This window comes from Lampetra planeri, chromosome 2 (assembly GCF_965212315.1).
Source record: "Lampetra planeri chromosome 2, kcLamPlan1.2.h2, whole genome shotgun sequence".
In the NCBI taxonomy this organism is placed as follows: Eukaryota; Metazoa; Chordata; class Hyperoartia; order Petromyzontiformes; family Petromyzontidae; genus Lampetra; species Lampetra planeri.
The window spans coordinates 17,170,193-17,188,712 of record NC_136108.1 but is presented as its reverse complement, the minus strand read 5'-3'; the positions used below and the strand labels follow the sequence as shown (position 1 = coordinate 17,188,712).

The following is an 18,520-nucleotide window of genomic DNA, read 5'->3' as shown; positions in this document are numbered from 1 at the left end:
TGATTTTTATTGTTTTATTTTTATTAATTTTTATTTCATTTTTTTACCTACGTGACTTTACCGAAAGAACTAAGAGTATGTCAGGGTCAAGATAGAACCCACGACCTCCTGTATACTAGAAGAGGTAGTAAACATCTCGCCACTGTGGGGAGAAGTTTTCTTCGGATTGCACCGGTGAATAGGAGATGAACACACTATGCATCTGCGTTTCCACCATTGAAAGGATGCAATACTACACTGTGACCGATTCCATTGGTTCTGCTGTGTAAATGATGCCGATTTTCTAATAATTCGGGTTACCAATTCATTTTTTGTGTGAAAAAGATTTATTTGAATAAAAAAATAGTAAAATCAGATGAAAATCAGATGAAAATGTAGAGGGTTTTTAAAAATACTTAGCCTACTTGTGAAAAGGATAAACACATGTGTATGTCTTCTTGGTTCTTTCGGTAAAGTCACGTAGAAGGGAAGTAATAAAATAATAAAAATAAAACATAATAAAATAATTCTCACGACGTTTCGGCCACTACGCAAGCAGCCGTCCTCAGGTGAAACCAGGTCTGTCGAGGCGACAGCGTCTGAACTTCAGGTGAAACCAGGTCTGTCGAGGCGACAGCGTCTGAACTTCAGACACTGTCGCCTCAGACGCTGTCGCCTCGACAGACCTGGTTTCACCTGAGGACGGCTGCTTGCGTTGTGGCCGAAACGTCGTGAGAATTATTTTATAATGTTTTACTTTTATTATTTTATTACTTCCCTTCTACGTGACTTTACCGAAAGAACCAAGAAGATGAATCCCTGCAGTCACGAAAGCTTTAAATCGAAACATGTGTATATCCTTTATATTTTGGCAAATGAATGTATTTATGACACCGTCAATATTTTCCAGTGAAAATAAGCTACATGTCAGATTGCGTACGATCTACAGGTTACGACTAAAATAATGGGAAAATCCTGGTGACTGTCAACGATAAACAATTGTGTAGTGGAAAATGATAAGTTGCCCAATCCATGCAAATACTTTACTTTTGGAAAAAGTCAAGATCGTTAATCCTACTTTCTAATTGGAAACTCAGTGACACACAATGCATAAAGCTGCCTTCATCATTGATTAATGGAAAAACATGTGTTGCAGCATAATTTGACGTGCCAAAATGACTACCGCATTCCTGTAATTTATATACAATTTCTAAAGCACATCAAAGATTAAGTGTGTGTTAAACGTAATGGGCATTTCATACGTCAATAATATTTATTTATTTATTTCCACATACATTTGAGGCTGAACTTGAGCCTTCATATAACGCACAAATGCAAAGTAATTTCCATCAGGAAATATTTCAATGACTTGAATATACTAAATAACTGCAACATAATAAGCTGCAACATGCAGATGTACCAGTCACAAGTGTGGTCTATTATATCCACTTTCTATAGGTGTTCATGGCACAGATTAGTGTGAAGAAAACAATCAAAATACGCAGTTCGATGCGTACTGACTTGCACCGCTGATTGGTGATGTCAAAAGAAGTTAAAACATTTCAGAATGTGCACATTGGCAGTCTGATAACTTGCACTGGGTCCATAAACAGTCCTGACAGAACTGGTTTAGCAACCATCAACAAAGGGTTTGTCTGTTACCCAGTGGCTAAAATTAGTTCACGATATGCCGAGATAAAAACTAGTCATCAGAATTAGTTTTTATGCGATTCTCATCTGGTCTCTCTATTTAAGCACTATGAAGAAGGCCCATTTGCTAAAAATGTCACCTGTTGTTTTTTCTTAAGGCAATGGTGTTAGTGAAGAATGTGTTGAGTGCTTTGTTAATTGTGCTTGTGCACCACTGGCGATGCAACATCACCAAATAAATCACCAAAAGTTGTGTGACTAAACAGAACGTAGCAATTGTTTAACCAATGCATCACAATAAAACACTATACAAGTCATTTAAGTGTAAGCTATTTTCATTCTGTTACGAAAAAAACAAAAAGCAAGTCACCACGCAAGACTTAAACACACACTTATTGACCCTTGGGAGAAGTAAGTGAAGTTCTTAAAAGCGTACATAGGGGGCGCTATTAAACTGTGGAATTACACAGCAATCACCCAAAGAAGTGGTTCAATCATAATTTTGGAGCTTTCGTGACTGCAGGAATTATTCTTTGGTTCTTTCGGTAAAGTCATGTATAAAGATAAAATAATAAATTAAATAATAGCATACGACGTTTCGATTGCAACACAAGCAATCATCATCAGGTATAAATGATATAGCAACAAAAAATCTAACCAGAAAACTATAGACAGATATATAAGCAGACAGATATCACCAAGATACATAGAGAGAGTAACACAGGTACAGAGAGGGGGATCGTCTCTGTGGGGTGGCCTTAAATAGACAGAGGGGGGCGGAGGCAGAGAGAGGGAGGGGTTAGAGAAAAAATTAACATGTAAATTTTGAATTAAAAGTGGCTGAAATCCCAGCATAAACATACATTGTACCAAACAATTTAATCTTGCATTAATTCGATTCTCTTTATATTCTTTGGGTCTTTGGGTAAAGTTACGTGACTTTACCGAAAGACCCAAAGAATGTGAATTCCTGCAGTCACGAAAGCTTTAAGTCGAGATCTATTCTCTTTGTTTTAAATAACATAATGACCAATTACACATCAGTATGGAACTCTTGAAATACATAAGGTGCACATTCAGGAAGAGTATTTTTAAAAAAAGGTCAGGCGGTCAAACACTGTTTACCTCTTTTGTCAACAGTCTCGATGCTGAGTTGGACAAACTTGGGCACGGCGGTGTTTTCCCGTTCACACAGCATTGCCAATGGACAGCCAAACACTTGCTCTGCGTCAAAAGAGAAACCAAGCAGCAAAACCATTAACGATGTCACCTTGCCAATTGACCTCGGCCATCACACAGTGACGGATGTGGCGGCTGCGATGTGACAACGCTTGCATCTCATAGGGCCCGGCGACGGAACTCTCACCTTTGATGAGGCCTTTGTCTCTCAGTGACTGGATTGGTGGCCTCTTCGGAAAGAATTTCATCAATTTCCTTTTGGCTTTCTTTTTGTCCGTGCTTTCCACCACTGCTGGTTTACTGACTGCTAGTGAACAAAGGAGAGGGAAAAAAACGGGTATATTCGAAATAAAATTAGTCATTATCATCATTTATTCACTGCAGGATGACGACCTCCCCATGTCATCGTCATGTCCCATGCTCCTGCATGCGCTGATTTAATCGCGCCATTTACACGCTAGTCATCCCTCTTGAGCAAAACTATACTTTGGCTGAAATTCCACGGCCAAACTCATCCACTGTCCAACATTCAATTCTTAACGGTCAATGCGATGTCTCTGAATAAAAGTAGACAAGTGAACAATGCAATTGCTCGAGGCAGATGTAAGAGTAAAGTGTAGTATCTCTTGTCGTCCTCTTATCACCTCACCTATTATTTAGGGGAAAGGCAATATTTCTTGTTATCTGCAGTCCAGGTGATTCACAATGAATGAACAGATTATTAACAGGATTGAAATACAGATATTCATTGGGACCATATGATAGTGCCACAACACCCAGTAGGCAGAGAGAGGCAATATTAGGGTTATAACGAGCACAGCACTAACCCCAATGCTTCTTGGAATCCTTGGACTTTTCCCGCAAAGGTGACTCGCTGCTCTCCTCTTCTCCGCCACTGCCATCGACCTCGTCAAAGTTTCCACCAAATTTCACCACACTGAGAAACACCTCATCCCGGTTTCCTGGCTCACTGCTCTGGAGTGACACGTGCAACAGTCGTTTATAAGACATGGTCAGTAAAGTTAATGAGCTTTTAATTTGAAGTCTCCATGAATGAGCTGTGTTCAACGACACATTAAGCCATTATTAAGCCATTATATAAGGGAATGTCCCTTCGGTAAAGCTGAATGGTGGTGACACAAAACTAGGATTTCAATGACACTGCCATGCAGAAAAATTGGTGGCCACCACCTCACACATTTCACAAATGAGGAGTGTCTTGGAAAAAAACTTGGCAATCCACATATATATGCAAACATTATATAGGTGAGCCATGCTGACAATCCACTTTTGATAGTTGTTTTTGTAGTATTACCCTACAGATGGCCAAACAATGACTGCATTCATTCATTTACTTTGGCCATTTAATCCATCTACTCTCAACATAACACTACTTTCTGGACAATGAGCTCTTGTGTGCTACAAAGTCTCTCCAGAACACTCCTCAAATGATATCACTGCATGACATAATTTCCAATGCAATGATGCAATCGCTCAAACATATTGGTTGTAAATATTGTTAAACTGAAACTGGTGTAGGTAGAATCATGTAGTGATAATGACAAAGTACAAGGTCTTTCTCATAACAAGCTTACCTCAGGTAAACACTATCATACACTGATGTCAATACACAGCGTTGTGAAAACCTGTAACACTGCCCAATCCGAGCCGAGTATGTGTGTGTATGCAATGGCACCCTATGCAGCTCTACAACACTGAAATTGTGATCTTTTAAATATTAATTGATTAGAAGTGTATACATGTGAGGTGTCCACGTTATTTCAAGGGGTCAGAGCGTTAAACAAGCACTGCTGAGATTCTACATTAAAATCTCAGCAGCGCCCCGTAAATAGACCAAAGCTGGAAGAACCCGATGAGCTATCAAGCTCTCCTTCATCGGTGTCGAGCCCAAGATGGAGCCCAAGATGGGGTCAGCTGTATGTATGTATGCATGTTTCACACCGTACGTAGCCAACCGCGCTAATCGCCAAGTAAAATTAGTTGGTCTGAGCCTGGTTAATAATCGATGAGCAAAAAATACAAAGCAAAAAGACAAAATTTTGGTTTGACAATATGGTCAAATTTCGGCTGTCAAAAAACAATGGTTTTACCAACATTTAATACATACTCTGCGAAGATTATAATTAAACGGTGTGCCTTTTGTGAGATTCTCTGTCACAGGGTGACGCATTCCTATGCTGTTCATAGAACTGTTCAATACCGTGTGGCCCTCAGTTGTACATGTTTTTTTACCTTGCATTGCACATGGCAAGTAAACAATGTCAATAGAAAATATGGGAAGGGTATTATTACAGGTCTTCTGCATTGCTGATAGACCTTCAAAGCAAGTGCTGTATCAATAACAATAATAAGTATATGCTTTGGTGGCAACAGCATCAGCAACATAACTAATATTTGTCGAATGATGCAAAGGAGGATGTTGAGGAGCATTGGTTTGAGAAAATCAGGACACGAAGAGATCTGTGTAGAGAACACTCGGCATTTCTGCAACTACATTTCAATGTAATCAATGACATAAAATGAATGCAAGTGGCCAAGTGGCAGGCTGTGGGCACTGACCAGTTTTTGTATGACGCTCCTTATGGCTTGAAACCACTCATTGATAATGGCATCATTATCCGATTGCAGAAGGAACTCATGATATCCCGTCCCCGCTTGGATCTATGGAAAACCATAACAAGAGAACAAGAGAATTGCTGAATTTTTATTTAAAGCTTTCGTGACTGCAGGGATTCATATTATTGGTTCTTTCGGTAAAGTCACGTAGAAGGGAAATAATAAAAATATCAAACAACTAAATTATCACGACGTTTCGATTGCAACACAAGTAATCATCACCAGGTGTGAAAACCACAGCAAGAAAATTAGAAAAAAGTGGCCACTTTTTTCAAATTTACTTTTTGCTTTGTATTTTTGAAATGATGATGATTGCTTGTGTTGCAATCTAAACGTCATGAGAATTGTATTGTTTTATATTTTTATTATTTTATTGTTTCCCTTCTACGTGAATTTACCGAAAGAACTAATAATAAGATAATTGCTGGTTTACGGCAATACGAGCTATGAAGTGTCACAACACCAACATAACAATCAAAGTTTGCAGCAAAATTTCAAAACCGGACACGAAGCGCCATTTGTTCCGTAAAGACCCGGCCTCGTTTCTTTCTTTCCGTGAAGCCAGTTGCCATTGCTGCATCAGGATGCGACCAAGAGCACGAGATGCACAGTCAATAAGGTGACCCCCCCCACCCCACGTGTAACGTCACCAAGCTGGGTGGGGTGCAGCACCAAGCCAGCTGTCGCGAAACCCCGATGGCTATTTTGTGCCCGAGGCTCAGCTCGATGGCAACGAGGTTCCGCCTACAAACCTGAAAGACATTCTTCTTGCTCGACTTGTCCCGGGCCCACTCCACGTGGGCTCCACGTAGCTCCACCGAGCCCTCGGGCTTGCTCTGTGCCGAGCCCGGTTTCTGGAATACAGAAATGGTCCACGACGCGCGTTACGGGCGGCAGTGCGGTAATACAAAACATAATGTTGCGCGTAGTTAAATGATCCTATGAAGTTGTTATATGCTATCTGCCCTTGATTATACCCCTCGTAACGGATTATGATTCTGTTGTTAAGTGGCACACAATGTCCAAGATGATTATTAATATTCCCAAGCGACACACGCTTATTATCACTTAAGGAAGTATACCTAGCAGAGTAAAATAAAGTTTATTGATATTATTTCATTATTTTGACCGAGATACATCGATGTTCAAACATTATTAAGGTAACAACAATTGGCCAATGTTATATATTTATTTTACAAATAGTTACAGGTATTTTAGGTGGTTATAGTGATTTTCATAAGGGTGGACAAGACCGAGTTTTATTTACCAAGTATGCGGAGAACAATGCATTAAAGAGAAGCGCACACATTTACCATGAGTATCAAGTTGCCTCGCATGAGCAATAGGCAACACTAACGGTAACAGGGATGTAAATCCACATTTATGGGAGAGGCAACAGGGTTAATATCGCTGCAGTCAATTAAAATTAAATGCACATATCCACACTTGCCAGGTTTGAACTACATCCGCTTTAATGTGCACAGGGTTCATTAAATTTGTGAGCATGGTCGTATATCCAATTATAAACGCAGAATAAAACTCAAGGTGTGTGGGAGTCACATTTATTTAATTCAATAACAATGCTCTCGGGTAAAAAAAACTACGTTGGTAATTACAAACTTTCACGTCATACGTCGCAGTCTCAAAAGCAAAATCTCTACATATAGTTTATGTAAACTATATGTAATATGTAATAATTGCAATTACTTCTCAATTAGCATAACGTGCATGTTCAGCTGCAAACCATTGACACCAGCTAGATGCATGTTGATGCTAAAGATTAATTGATTCACCGTGAACTTGACAAAACTGCACTCTCAGTAGTATTATGCACACTCTTTAAGCTGTTTAATGCAAGCATGTTACTTGTGAAAATAAACCATCAGAGCAATATTAAAAATGTTACAATTCACAAAAAGGTGCAGGATGGTTTACTTCCATTTGCAGGGTCCTACATTGAGGCGTAGCCAATATTGTCTCAGCGTACACATACACACCTACACCACATTGACACTGCACCTCAAGCAGATGCCTGTGATTCTTCATCAGGATGCAATGCATGATGACAACTGGATATTGCCAGTGACCCCATACGTCACGTGATGCAGCCACACTAAATTTTCCATTGAGTCAAACAGAAGCAAGGCTGCATTTTTGCTTCAATCTTGCAATTTATCCACAGTAGAGATGTTGTATATTTGTGGCACAAAAACATGTTTAAAGGCATTCCTTTCAATGGAAAGGATCCACACCAAGGGATAGACTGCCATCTTTTGCAAGAGATCGGCATCAGAGATGATACACTCTGCATGGCCAATTAATACATATCCCACGGATTCAAAGATGCCAAAGGAATCAGCCTCAGGTTTTGCAGTCGTGTTTATGATGGTAATTCGGCAATTAGTCACCAATCATGTGCACAGACGACAGTTCAACCACACAGAACATCGTGTAAAAGTGCACTTCACGCGCGCCAGTTATACAATTATTTTCATTAACTTTCAGTGGGAGAATTGTCGGCATTCTGTAAGCAAGACACATTGCTATGCATTAACGCGACATCACAACCTTGCATTATCGGCCTCTTTTGAAAGTGCAAATTGTGCTCGAGTGTGCAATGTTTTAAACAAAACAAAAAAATGTGTTCCTAGGCACAATGTTTAGAGAAGAAAAATTATACTCAAGAGGAAGAATATAAAACAAGCATCAATGTGTACATTCGCTTGCGCATGTTTGTACGTTGTGTTATGTTTTAATAATGATAGAGCTGAATGTGGCTTGCTGCTACAGTGCAAAATTCAAAATCTTGACAATGAGGATGAGCCGATGAAGGATCTAAAACACACATGAGAGTAAAGAAAAGACATGAAGCCCATAATACACTGTTTTAAAAAACTCTGTAATTGTGCATCATACACTTCAAAACATCTCCTTTTACAGCAGCATCTGTGGCCAGTATAGATAACATTAGAAAAAAAATGCTGTACACGATGGTATGGAACGCACCGATTTTTCGATGTCTGTTTTTTGTTGTTATGTTTCACGTGCATTGTTTATATTCTTATGGCGTTCATTCTATCTGCGTCATGAGGAGTTAATTCTCATCGGCTTCTGGAAAATTGTTTGTTTAACTGCCTTAAATGTTGTTGTGCCTAGTCCATTTGGGTCCTCTGAGCTGACATGGCTCGTTTTCCACATAACTGCCCCTCAGTGCAATGCAGCAGGACAAAACTATCCGTGATACAACACTGAAGCGATTACAATAGTGATACCAATATAGAAGCGCTCAGTTGTTTGGCGTTTACTCAAAATACTTGTCACAGTTATAGCTGCATGTGCCGGTGTTCTATTACGGGTGACATACAGATGCACAAACAAAAGAGGCCGATATCAAGTAGTAAGCGGAGCAGCATAGGCAGCCAACAACACTGGCCGATTGTATGTACGTTAGTAAGATAATAGAAATAGTTTACGATTAAACACGTTTGAAAGGTTAACAGATCCTATTCAACAGTGCCCAGCCACACGGTATGGATGGCGAAGCGAGTGAAAACGCGAGTCTATGTTTTACACGCGTGACAGCTCGGTGAATCTTTGTCGAGCCCTTCCAAGCGGCGACCAGGCTCAGTAGCATGTTGGACACCACACTCTGCCGGGTAGAGAGATCGAGACCAATAGAGGATGGGAGTAAGGTTACAGTAGAAGATGCAGATAGAATAGCGGATTGTGGAATAAACCGGTTCGCTAGATTTCATCGTTCAAAATAAATTAATTCGACTGCACGTTATAGATGTGTCGGCAAGGCTTTTAAGTGAAGAGTTTACAAAGCTGTTATTCCTCATTAACTTCACATCACATGGTGGGAGGAGAGAAATGCTGCTCTAAATTCCTCCAAAGCACCTTTACCACACACACCCTATCACCTTCCATTTACCACACAGACCCTATCACCTCCCTCCCTTAACCACACACATCCAATCCCCTCCCTGAAACGGCACCACGTGCATACATTTACATATGTTCCAGAGAAAGTAAAACAGAGGTCCTTCTTTTAAAACTTTTGAAAGAAGAGGTTGAAAATCATATGCATTTGCGGTCACAAAAATATTTTCCTGCTGCATAGCAGGGCATTTGAATAAGATGAAACATAAACGGGGCCAAAACCGAACGGCAGTCGGGTTTGTGAGCACAGGAGGGAGCTGTTCATGTAAACAAAGGGATTATGCAAATTTTCAAAAGCAGAACCATTATTTTCGCTGTTGAAATGCTGTGTTTTTAGATATGTGATTTGGATAATGATCATGTCACCACCAGACCTAATTAAAAGCCTGCTCCCAGACAGAAATACTATCTGTTCAATCCAAACAATAACTTTCAGCGAAGGAAAAAGAAAAACATATCTGCTAAAAATGGAGATCAGGTTTATTCTCATGTTTCCCCAACATGTTTCACTAACCTACTTTTGAAAGTCACTCTGGTCTTGACACTCAAATCCTTAGGCTTGGTTTATTGAATTGAAAACGCCCGTCCCTGAGAGAACGCTAAAATAAAATTGTGCCCGATGATCAGTCGGCGATAAGACTTACCCAGCTGGCAGCAGTTTGTGCTTTTGGCTCCTTGTGGAAAACCAGACTGCTTCCACTCAGCACCACCCATGAGGGAGCCCAATTCTTCCTGAAAAATCACATTTATGGTCACTGTCAGTACAGTAGCATTCAGTATTGAGTACAGTTGGATTGCGAGCATAATTCGTTCCGGATACATGTTTGTAATCCAAAGCACTCGTATATCAGTTGTGATCACGTGACTCTCGGCAGACAAAGCGTATACGTACTACTCGTATTGCAAGACCTCGCTCGTTTATCAAATTCATATTTATTTAAAAAAAATTTGCTCGTCTTGCAAAACACTTGCAGACCAAGTTACTCGCAATCCAAGGTTTTACTGTACATCATAGCATTGCACTAGTCAAGAATTTGCCCCCACGAATGTACTTGTTGACGTAAACATTATACATCTCCACATAAGCCCGTACATATCAGATTATTATTCATTATCAGAAACTATTTATCCTGGAGAAATCTGATAGGCTATGAAGTTATTGTTTACAGATGTCCAGGAGGTACGGGTCAGAAAGTTACAATAACAAACAATACAAAAAAAACGATAGGATTGCAAAGTATAGGAAAGGTAAGCAAATCACTAAATATAAACAGATGAAAACTAACTTATTTTTAATTTTACCAGGGAAAGCCCACTGAGCTATTAGTTATTTTTCAGAAGCGTCCTGGCCACAAATGATAGTTCAACGAAGTGGCTTATCACGTGATCATTTATATCAACCAAATAATAAAATATATACATATTCTTGGTTCTTTCGGTGAAGTCACGTAGAAGGGGAAACAATAAAATAATAATAAAAATATAAAACAATAAAATTCTCACGACGTTTTTTTTTCTTGCTGTGGGTTTCACACCTGATGACGATTGCTTGTGTTGCAATCGAAACGTCGTGAGAATTTGATTGTTTTAAATGTTTTTTATTTTGTTTCCCTTCTATGTGACTTTACCGAAAGAACCAAGAATATGAATCCCTGCAGTCACGAAAGCTTTAAATCAAAATTCAAATCTATACAGTTAAGGCACCAGCCATTGACTGGTGTCACCTCTGATATCAGAATCCATAACGAAAATGACAGTTTATTAACATTTCATGCCATGTGATAATAATGTTGAGTTGAACCACAGTAATTTCATACAAATCGTCAAGCAGCATAGTACAATAAGAGCTATTGATAAGTAATGCTAACAATCCATTCCATACACATCTTTCTGACAAAATAATGAGATCCACGTGTTTCATAAGATTTTTGCAATTAAATTCACAATTGCAACATTCACTGTGTTCATGTCAGTAATTTTTTATTTACTGATTTAAAGCATGAAGTGCCTGAATATGGAGTAGTTTTTTAATAGAACACTGGAGGTGGTAGTGCCAATCGTGTTTCAGGCAAGGGGTTGACCTTAGCAAAAACCTAATGAAGTTGCTTTAATTACTTTCAGGGACATGCCACAATTGAAAAAGAAGACATAGCTCTGCATATAAGTTTTAGAGTTCAAACATTTGCTCATCTGTTGTTGAAACCAGTTATTATGCTCAAGAAGGATTTCACGCTAACAGCAGACATGACTCAAAGAAATCGGTATGTCTGTTTGTTTAGACACAACAGTTAGGTAAAACGCTCAAAAAATGTTTGTGTATTATGAAATTATTATATATGTGCATTCAAATGAGTGAGTGGTTTTTGGAAGAGACATTACATCAAAAGTCTGAAACCTCAAATTCAGGTGCCGCAGTAATGCGATGCAGAGAACCCTTGCTCTACACATGAGAATTTTACCTTTTCTTCGTTATGTAAAACAAATTACATAAGCGACTTACCTAAAATACCGATTAAAACAATCACATTAACTAATGCAAAATACAGAAAAAAGCAGCGTCTCCGTGCTCACTCATGTGTTCATAATTACTTTTCTTTGTTGGCAGTCTACAGCAAGTGGTGAAAAACTGACATTCCTCTGGCATGGTACAGTCCATCCAAAGGCAACCACAGCTGGCTCAAAGGTGCTCATTTTACCCACCCTGCCACATTTAAAATGTGTCCATGGATGGAGCAGTGCTGCAGCGGTTAGCGCACTGCGCTATTAACCCACCCCGATTCCCAGCCGCAACTGACAACAGTAGCAATTGGTATCCGAGCCAACCCATGCTGTCCAAGTGTGGTGAAGTATGACCCATAAACCCCCTATGACCGACATGGCATAGGGAGGCCTTTATCCAACAGTGGATTCACAAAGAGCTGTTAATTATTATTAAAATGTAACTATAAATGTTCTTCATTAAGGCCTGCAGTGTGTCAGCATTTGTCTTATGCCCATGTATCTACCAATTGAGATGTTCTAGTATTTAACATGCAGTGGATAGTATAGTCCAATCAAAACACCGAATACATATTTCATTTGGTTCATTATTCATCTATTCTGAGATTAAACACTCAGTCAATCAACCAAAGGCACCCGAATCTGTTCCCTGACCTACCAGTGAGCCTTCAACACTTCACAGGGCCTCAAAATACACTTAGTTGTTGTTGTACGAACTTCACAATACATACGAATAATTCACAGCTCACAAGCTATTGTGTCAGCAAGAATCAAGTGTAACAACCCAGTACGAACCTGAGCTTCTTGCCAGCCTCCATTATCTTGGTCTTGTTGAGCATTCCAGCTTTGTCCAGGGGCTGTAAGATCACAACAACTTGGTAATTATGATTGAAACAACAAGTAGATAACTTACATATTAATTGAATTTACGTATAAAAAAGTAATATTCCAATGAAACAAAACACAATATAATGGACCTCTTAAAAAGTGTGATTCTTTATTAACACTGCATAAATATGGAAATAAAGTTTGGAAATATTCTCAGCTGTAGTAATCCACAACATTTATTCATTAATGTACACCTTTCTTTGTAATTGAAAATAAAAGGACCACATTAACACTCTCTATGCAAATATATTGCATGCAAATGCTGGACATGTTATTTTTTCCACATCATCTTAAAAATCCTACATGATTAACACAGAAACCACTGCTGGAGAAAAGTGACTCATCTATTTAAAAACCAGACATTTCTATGTTTGAAAAAACTTTGCTTCAAATTGCCAAAGAGGCAGCTGAGAGAATAGCATCCCATTGCACCAGAGGCATGCAAACCAGGCCTGTTTAGGAAAATAAATCCTCCGATGGTTGACGGTCTTGGGTAACTTCACAGTACACCAAACACGAGATGTTGTTCTTTGGGTAAACCAGCATTTGAGGCCGATTCACTTTTAAAATGCATACATTCACTGGGTCGGTCATAGGATTTTGTGTGAAGTCAATTAATTACGTCATTTGTTTGAGGCCCTGGCCAATGAATAGATACTTTTAAAAATACCACATTTATTTTGTAATCAATAAAAGAAAGCACAGAAAATGTTGGTGGTGCTAGAAATGCAATCGTTTTCATACGAGAGCAAGATTTTAGTTTGAGGTCTTTTGGTTGCAGAGTCCATTGAGATAGAGGCATACAAAGTCTCGACCAACGCTTAACAGGTGTACACCTGTGAAGGAGAAACTAAATGCTTACGAAATGTAGATGCTGCATGAAACAAAAACGCATTTATTTTTTACAAACACAATGGGCATGTGATGGAGGCGGCAGCTTGCAATACACTCTTCATAATAAACGTTTTTGGGTTAAATCGCGTTATTTATAAATGTGTTGTAACCCTCCACCACCCGACAAGGCCAATCAGCAAAACAAGTGTCACGTTGACAAAAGACAAATAGTTCACTACTTTAGCCCACCGGTGTGTTGAAGAGTGAATCCACAACATTTACATTTTTTGAGTACGACGTTTCATTGGTAATTACATCCAGCATCATCGGGCAGTTCGCCAGAATGGTGACACTTTTTTTGCCGATTGGCCGTGTCGGTCGTGAAAGCCTACATGTTAAACTGCAATACACTCTCTCTAACGTAACAATAGTATGAACACAAAGTGAACCTGAGCTTCAAATAAAACATGGGAGAATATAATGATAACAATCAAACGGCACTGCATTTCAATTTATGGAAAGCCAAACTAATTTAACTTACTTTTCAGGTTGAAGCGGTTTCAGAGAATGATAAAGCAAGGTGCACTTTCTCTACTTTGACAAATGCTATTCCTCAATTGGTTATGCAAGACTCTCCATATAGTGGCTCTTACTGGTGACAGTGGATTTACAGTTGCTGGTGCAGCCTTGTCCGACAAGTCGTGATCTGAAAGTGTCCTTTTGTGCGGTGTAATCTGCAAAAACACAAATACAAACACAAGGATCCCCTCTGTTTTAGCCTTACAGACCAGAGGGCAGAGTTAAGCTGACAACAACAGCTGCCATTCGCCACTAAGTGGCGGTGACGTCACCACAGTAATTGTGCCAGGCTAGGTGCACTTTGAGTTCCACGGGAAGTGTTGAAGGCTCACTGACTGGAGGTCACGGGACAGACCCAGGTGCCGTGGATTGACTGACCAAGATGACTGGCAGATGAACCATCTGTGCTCCCTACTGTGCCAACAGTTGGCACGGCAGTTGGAAAGGCTGACATCAGATACAAGTGCGCGCGCACAGACGCACACAGACACGAGCGGGTGGGCCTGGTTAACACCATACGCGTCTGTGCTTGTCTCGACAGCGCAGATGTTCACTCAATGCAAAAAGCATTCATTTCAGGCCAAGTCAATCTAGAGGAAGCCCAGGACCGGTTCACATACCATTATTATTACTGGTGTTGTGCAAGGTAAAGAATCACCTAAGGGTGGAGGAATTGTATGGCACTGGATGAACCATTACCCTTCATCGTCCTCCCAAACATAATAGAAACAACCCCCCCTCTCTCTCTCTCTTCCGTATCGTCATACAGATCATTGCAGATTGTTGCGGCAAGTGCTTTCAAGCAAGCACCTTTTAAAACAGGCACATCGTACAACAGGGTGTTGTGGCTAGCAGCACGCCTGGTAGCATTTATCTCCCCTAGTGCTGTTTTTTTTTTTATAGAACACAAGATAATAGTTTTGGGCTGAATCAACCAAGAGGAGGCCCAGGACCAGTTCATACATCACAACTCACTGATGTAAGCCATGGTGCGGAATCAAACTCAGATTGCTGGATTCATAGCACAGTGGCACCAATGACTTGCGCCACAGATCCCCCACACACACACATGATAATACATTTTCCACTCAATATCTTTCTGGTGCCATTCAACTATTACGTCATGTTTTTAAAATTGTGTTTTATTGCAATACTTTGAAATTAAATTAGTTACCACTCATTGCATCGGAAATTATCATTGGCACTGATTCAATTACAGTACTTAAATGAAAACGCCCTTCAAATCATGTTTATTGTGTTGCACGAGTATGTGACACCTTAAACACATTACATTTACAGTTTGCTTTCCCCCCATGAATAAATGCTGCATCAGTTCCATCATATATCAAGTGAGATCAGTGCGTATAGCAAGATGCATCATTTTTGTAGCATATTTCCCTCCGCTTTTACACTTTGCTTGGTAAAATGGTCTTTAAATCAGCAGCATGGACACGCTGGCAGGAAATGTGGCAGTTACTCTCAAACTGACATGAAGGTCAAGGAGATTTAGGAGGCTCCAACGATTCTGGATAACTGATGAATTTTAAACAGTTTTGAAGTGGTTACACGCTGTGGAGAAATGCATAAACCAACGCTGTCATTTAAAAAGCAATAAGGGGGCTGTTCAATAAAACAAGAGTTCACAAAATATATACCTAGCTATGCTTGTTAAACAATATTACATGCCCTTTTCCACCTGAACAGCTTGGACTCTTTATAGTTATTGAATAATTATTTGTTATGCCCTGCTTGCTCCTGCGAGAGAAAACAAAACCAACTGTGACTGTATTCTTGTTTCTTTCGGTAAAAATAAAAAAAATGTAGCCGTGTTTTTTCACACCTGTAGATGATTGCTTGTGTTGCAGTCGAAACGTCGTGAGAATTTTATTGTTTTATATTTTTATTATTTGATTGTTTCCCTTCTACGTGACTTTACCGAAAGAATCAAGACTATGAATCGCTGCGGTCACGAAAGCTTTAAATAAAAATTCAGCTGTGGCTGGTGAAACTATATTCATTGAAAGCCACTGCATAATGTGCATCACACATTAAAAGTGCACTGTTCAGTTAATCAGTTCACTACTCATTTGGTTAGCTTTATTACACGTCTCGTTTGAAGGTTTGGGCATGGCATTTATGAAGTGCTTTTAGCTTGTCACAAACATTATCAAACATTCAGCAGAGCAACAGATACATTTTCATGATCACTGGCTGGGAACTGTTCCGTGTGACTGGATTTTGGCCACCTTTGCAATGGAAATAAGTTGATCATTTTTAAGCATCACTCCAAAAGATGCATGTGGCTCAGTTAGGATTTTTTAATATTTATATCTGAAAAATTCCAATGGCCAATGCATTCTCACAAAGGTTAATACAATAGTAAAATAACTTGGCTTAATATGTGGGGATAATGTAGCATTTGTATGATATTTAATCATAGAACAGCACATAAAATTCCTACACCAACAGATCGAGCCATGAGTCAATTCAGCCCAAAATCTACCCTCTGGGATTGGTAAAATAAGAACCACTTCGTAGGAAGTCAACAATGGTTACCCTCTCGATAGTACTGTTAGTTGAGATGAGCATCAGCTAATTTTCACTCGAGTAAAAGGGACACATCAACTTTACAATATATTGTAGACAGCAATTTAACATTAGTGATGAACACTTGAAATCCTTTGCTTCAGTGACTATTATTGAGAGACATATTAACCTCCTTGCATTTACTTTGGATTGTGAGTCAAGAGTCTACCAGTGTGGGCTACAGCTCATAAAATTCGACTGTAAATTCATGAAAAAATTATTAATCAACTTAGAACATTTAATTAAATGAATATTTATTTTTTAATAATACAAGAGTCACGTGTCTCCCAGAATTAGCCATTGCCAAGTTCAAGAAAGCGCTTCTCACAACTCTGCACAACTCAGAACAGCGTGCCCATGCTCCCCCACATACCTTTGGTTCATCTGGAATGAACACCGACTTGGCTAGGATGGCCCTGTCCAGACCGCTTTGCCGCACGCGCCAGTTGACTGCCGTCACCGTGCCCTGCTCTGTCAGCACGAGCTGAGGCTTGTCAGGCCCGCCGGGCCGTAGTGTCGCCACCAGAGAAGTCGCGGCCAACGCCGAGGTGGTGCTGCCGATGCCGCTGCTGCTGCTGCTGCTGCCGCCGGCTCCGGTGCCAAACTGCCTGTCGGACGAGCCGACAGAGGCGCGTGGTAGCGTGGCCATGCCAAAGCTGCTGAGTGCGGGTTTCACATCCTGCGTCATGGCTGCAGACGACGAGGATAAGAAGGAGGAGGACGATGAGGTGCCCGTGCCGCGGGGGAGCGTGCTGCTGTGGAGGGACCGCTCCGAGGGGTGCGATGCACGAGGGAGGGTTCCGGCCCTGGGCTCTTCGGGGGGAGGGGGAGACTCCAGCTGTTTGTGGCCGAGCGGGAGGAATGGGGGGAGATGACAATTAAAAGTATAAAAAACAAATCACATTCGTTGGAAGCACATGTGAACTTTAGTGCTGAATATATCCGTCAACAAAGTTCAGTCACCGGTGACATCATGAGTGTATGAAAAATTATCAAGCGTGACGACGTCTACTACAAATAATCAAATTAACTTGTCTGAATGAAGACCCAAACTAATTTACTTTAACGTTATTAGAGACAGCATTGCCCTGAGGAAGACCAAGAAAAACTCCAGTGGACAGCGGAATTGATGTAGAAAAGTGGTATTTGGCCAAATGTGTACATAAAATATTTACCGAGTTCGCCGATTGGCTCACCAGATAATATTGTGGTGGGGTGGAGGAGGGGGCAATTGTGCACCCCTTACACCAACATTCAATAACTGAGAGTAGATTAAATGATTGACCTCTTTATTCCACTAGACTAAGAGAATTACAACATGAAATCTGTGTATGAAGACTTAACTAATATTCCACAGGTTTTCATTGACTAGGCTAAGACTATGACTCAAAAATATAAAAAAAAATGCTGGCTACACTAACAATGGTTTGAAGCAGCTGGGTGGCCCAGGCAGCCTATGTTACACTTGTACCAAGGCACTCGGTCAGTCCCGCTGCCCGATTGTGAGTCAATTGCTCAGCCATGCTGTCACCCAGCCAAATAAAATTCCTACTGCTACCGTGATGTTTATTCAAAGACACCAGAAATTACTGTTTGAGTCAATTCACCAAAACAAGCTAGTGCAAACCATTGTCAAATCCCCATTTTAAATATATATTTACATAAATTCATAATAATAATACATAAGGCCTACTTTCGGTTATTGGGGTCACTTGACCATACTTCACAATGTGGATTGGGGCACAGA

General features: G+C 40.1%; 1 protein-coding gene across 5 annotated transcripts in view; it reads right to left on the bottom strand.

The window, feature by feature from the left end:
• The window catches only part of LOC144729184 (rho GTPase-activating protein 15-like), an 81,346-nt gene that overhangs the window by 9,884 nt on the left and 52,942 nt on the right, over nt 1–18,520 (bottom strand). For 4 of the 5 annotated variants that reach the window (XM_078609223.1, XM_078609250.1, XM_078609240.1 and 1 more), the window contains 9 exons: nt 17,147–17,611; nt 14,262–14,342; nt 12,682–12,743; nt 10,032–10,119; nt 6,198–6,299; nt 5,389–5,490; nt 3,636–3,783; nt 2,996–3,115; nt 2,755–2,853 (listed from right to left, as the gene is read on the bottom strand). In XM_078609223.1, coding sequence (XP_078465349.1) covers nt 2,755–2,853; nt 2,996–3,115; nt 3,636–3,783; nt 5,389–5,490; nt 6,198–6,299; nt 10,032–10,119; nt 12,682–12,743; nt 14,262–14,342; nt 17,147–17,611 — 1,267 coding nt within the window. The remainder of the gene's footprint in view (nt 1–2,754; nt 2,854–2,995; nt 3,116–3,635; nt 3,784–5,388; nt 5,491–6,197; nt 6,300–10,031; nt 10,120–12,681; nt 12,744–14,261; nt 14,343–17,146; nt 17,612–18,520) is intronic. The other variant, XM_078609231.1, reaches the window with a different exon arrangement.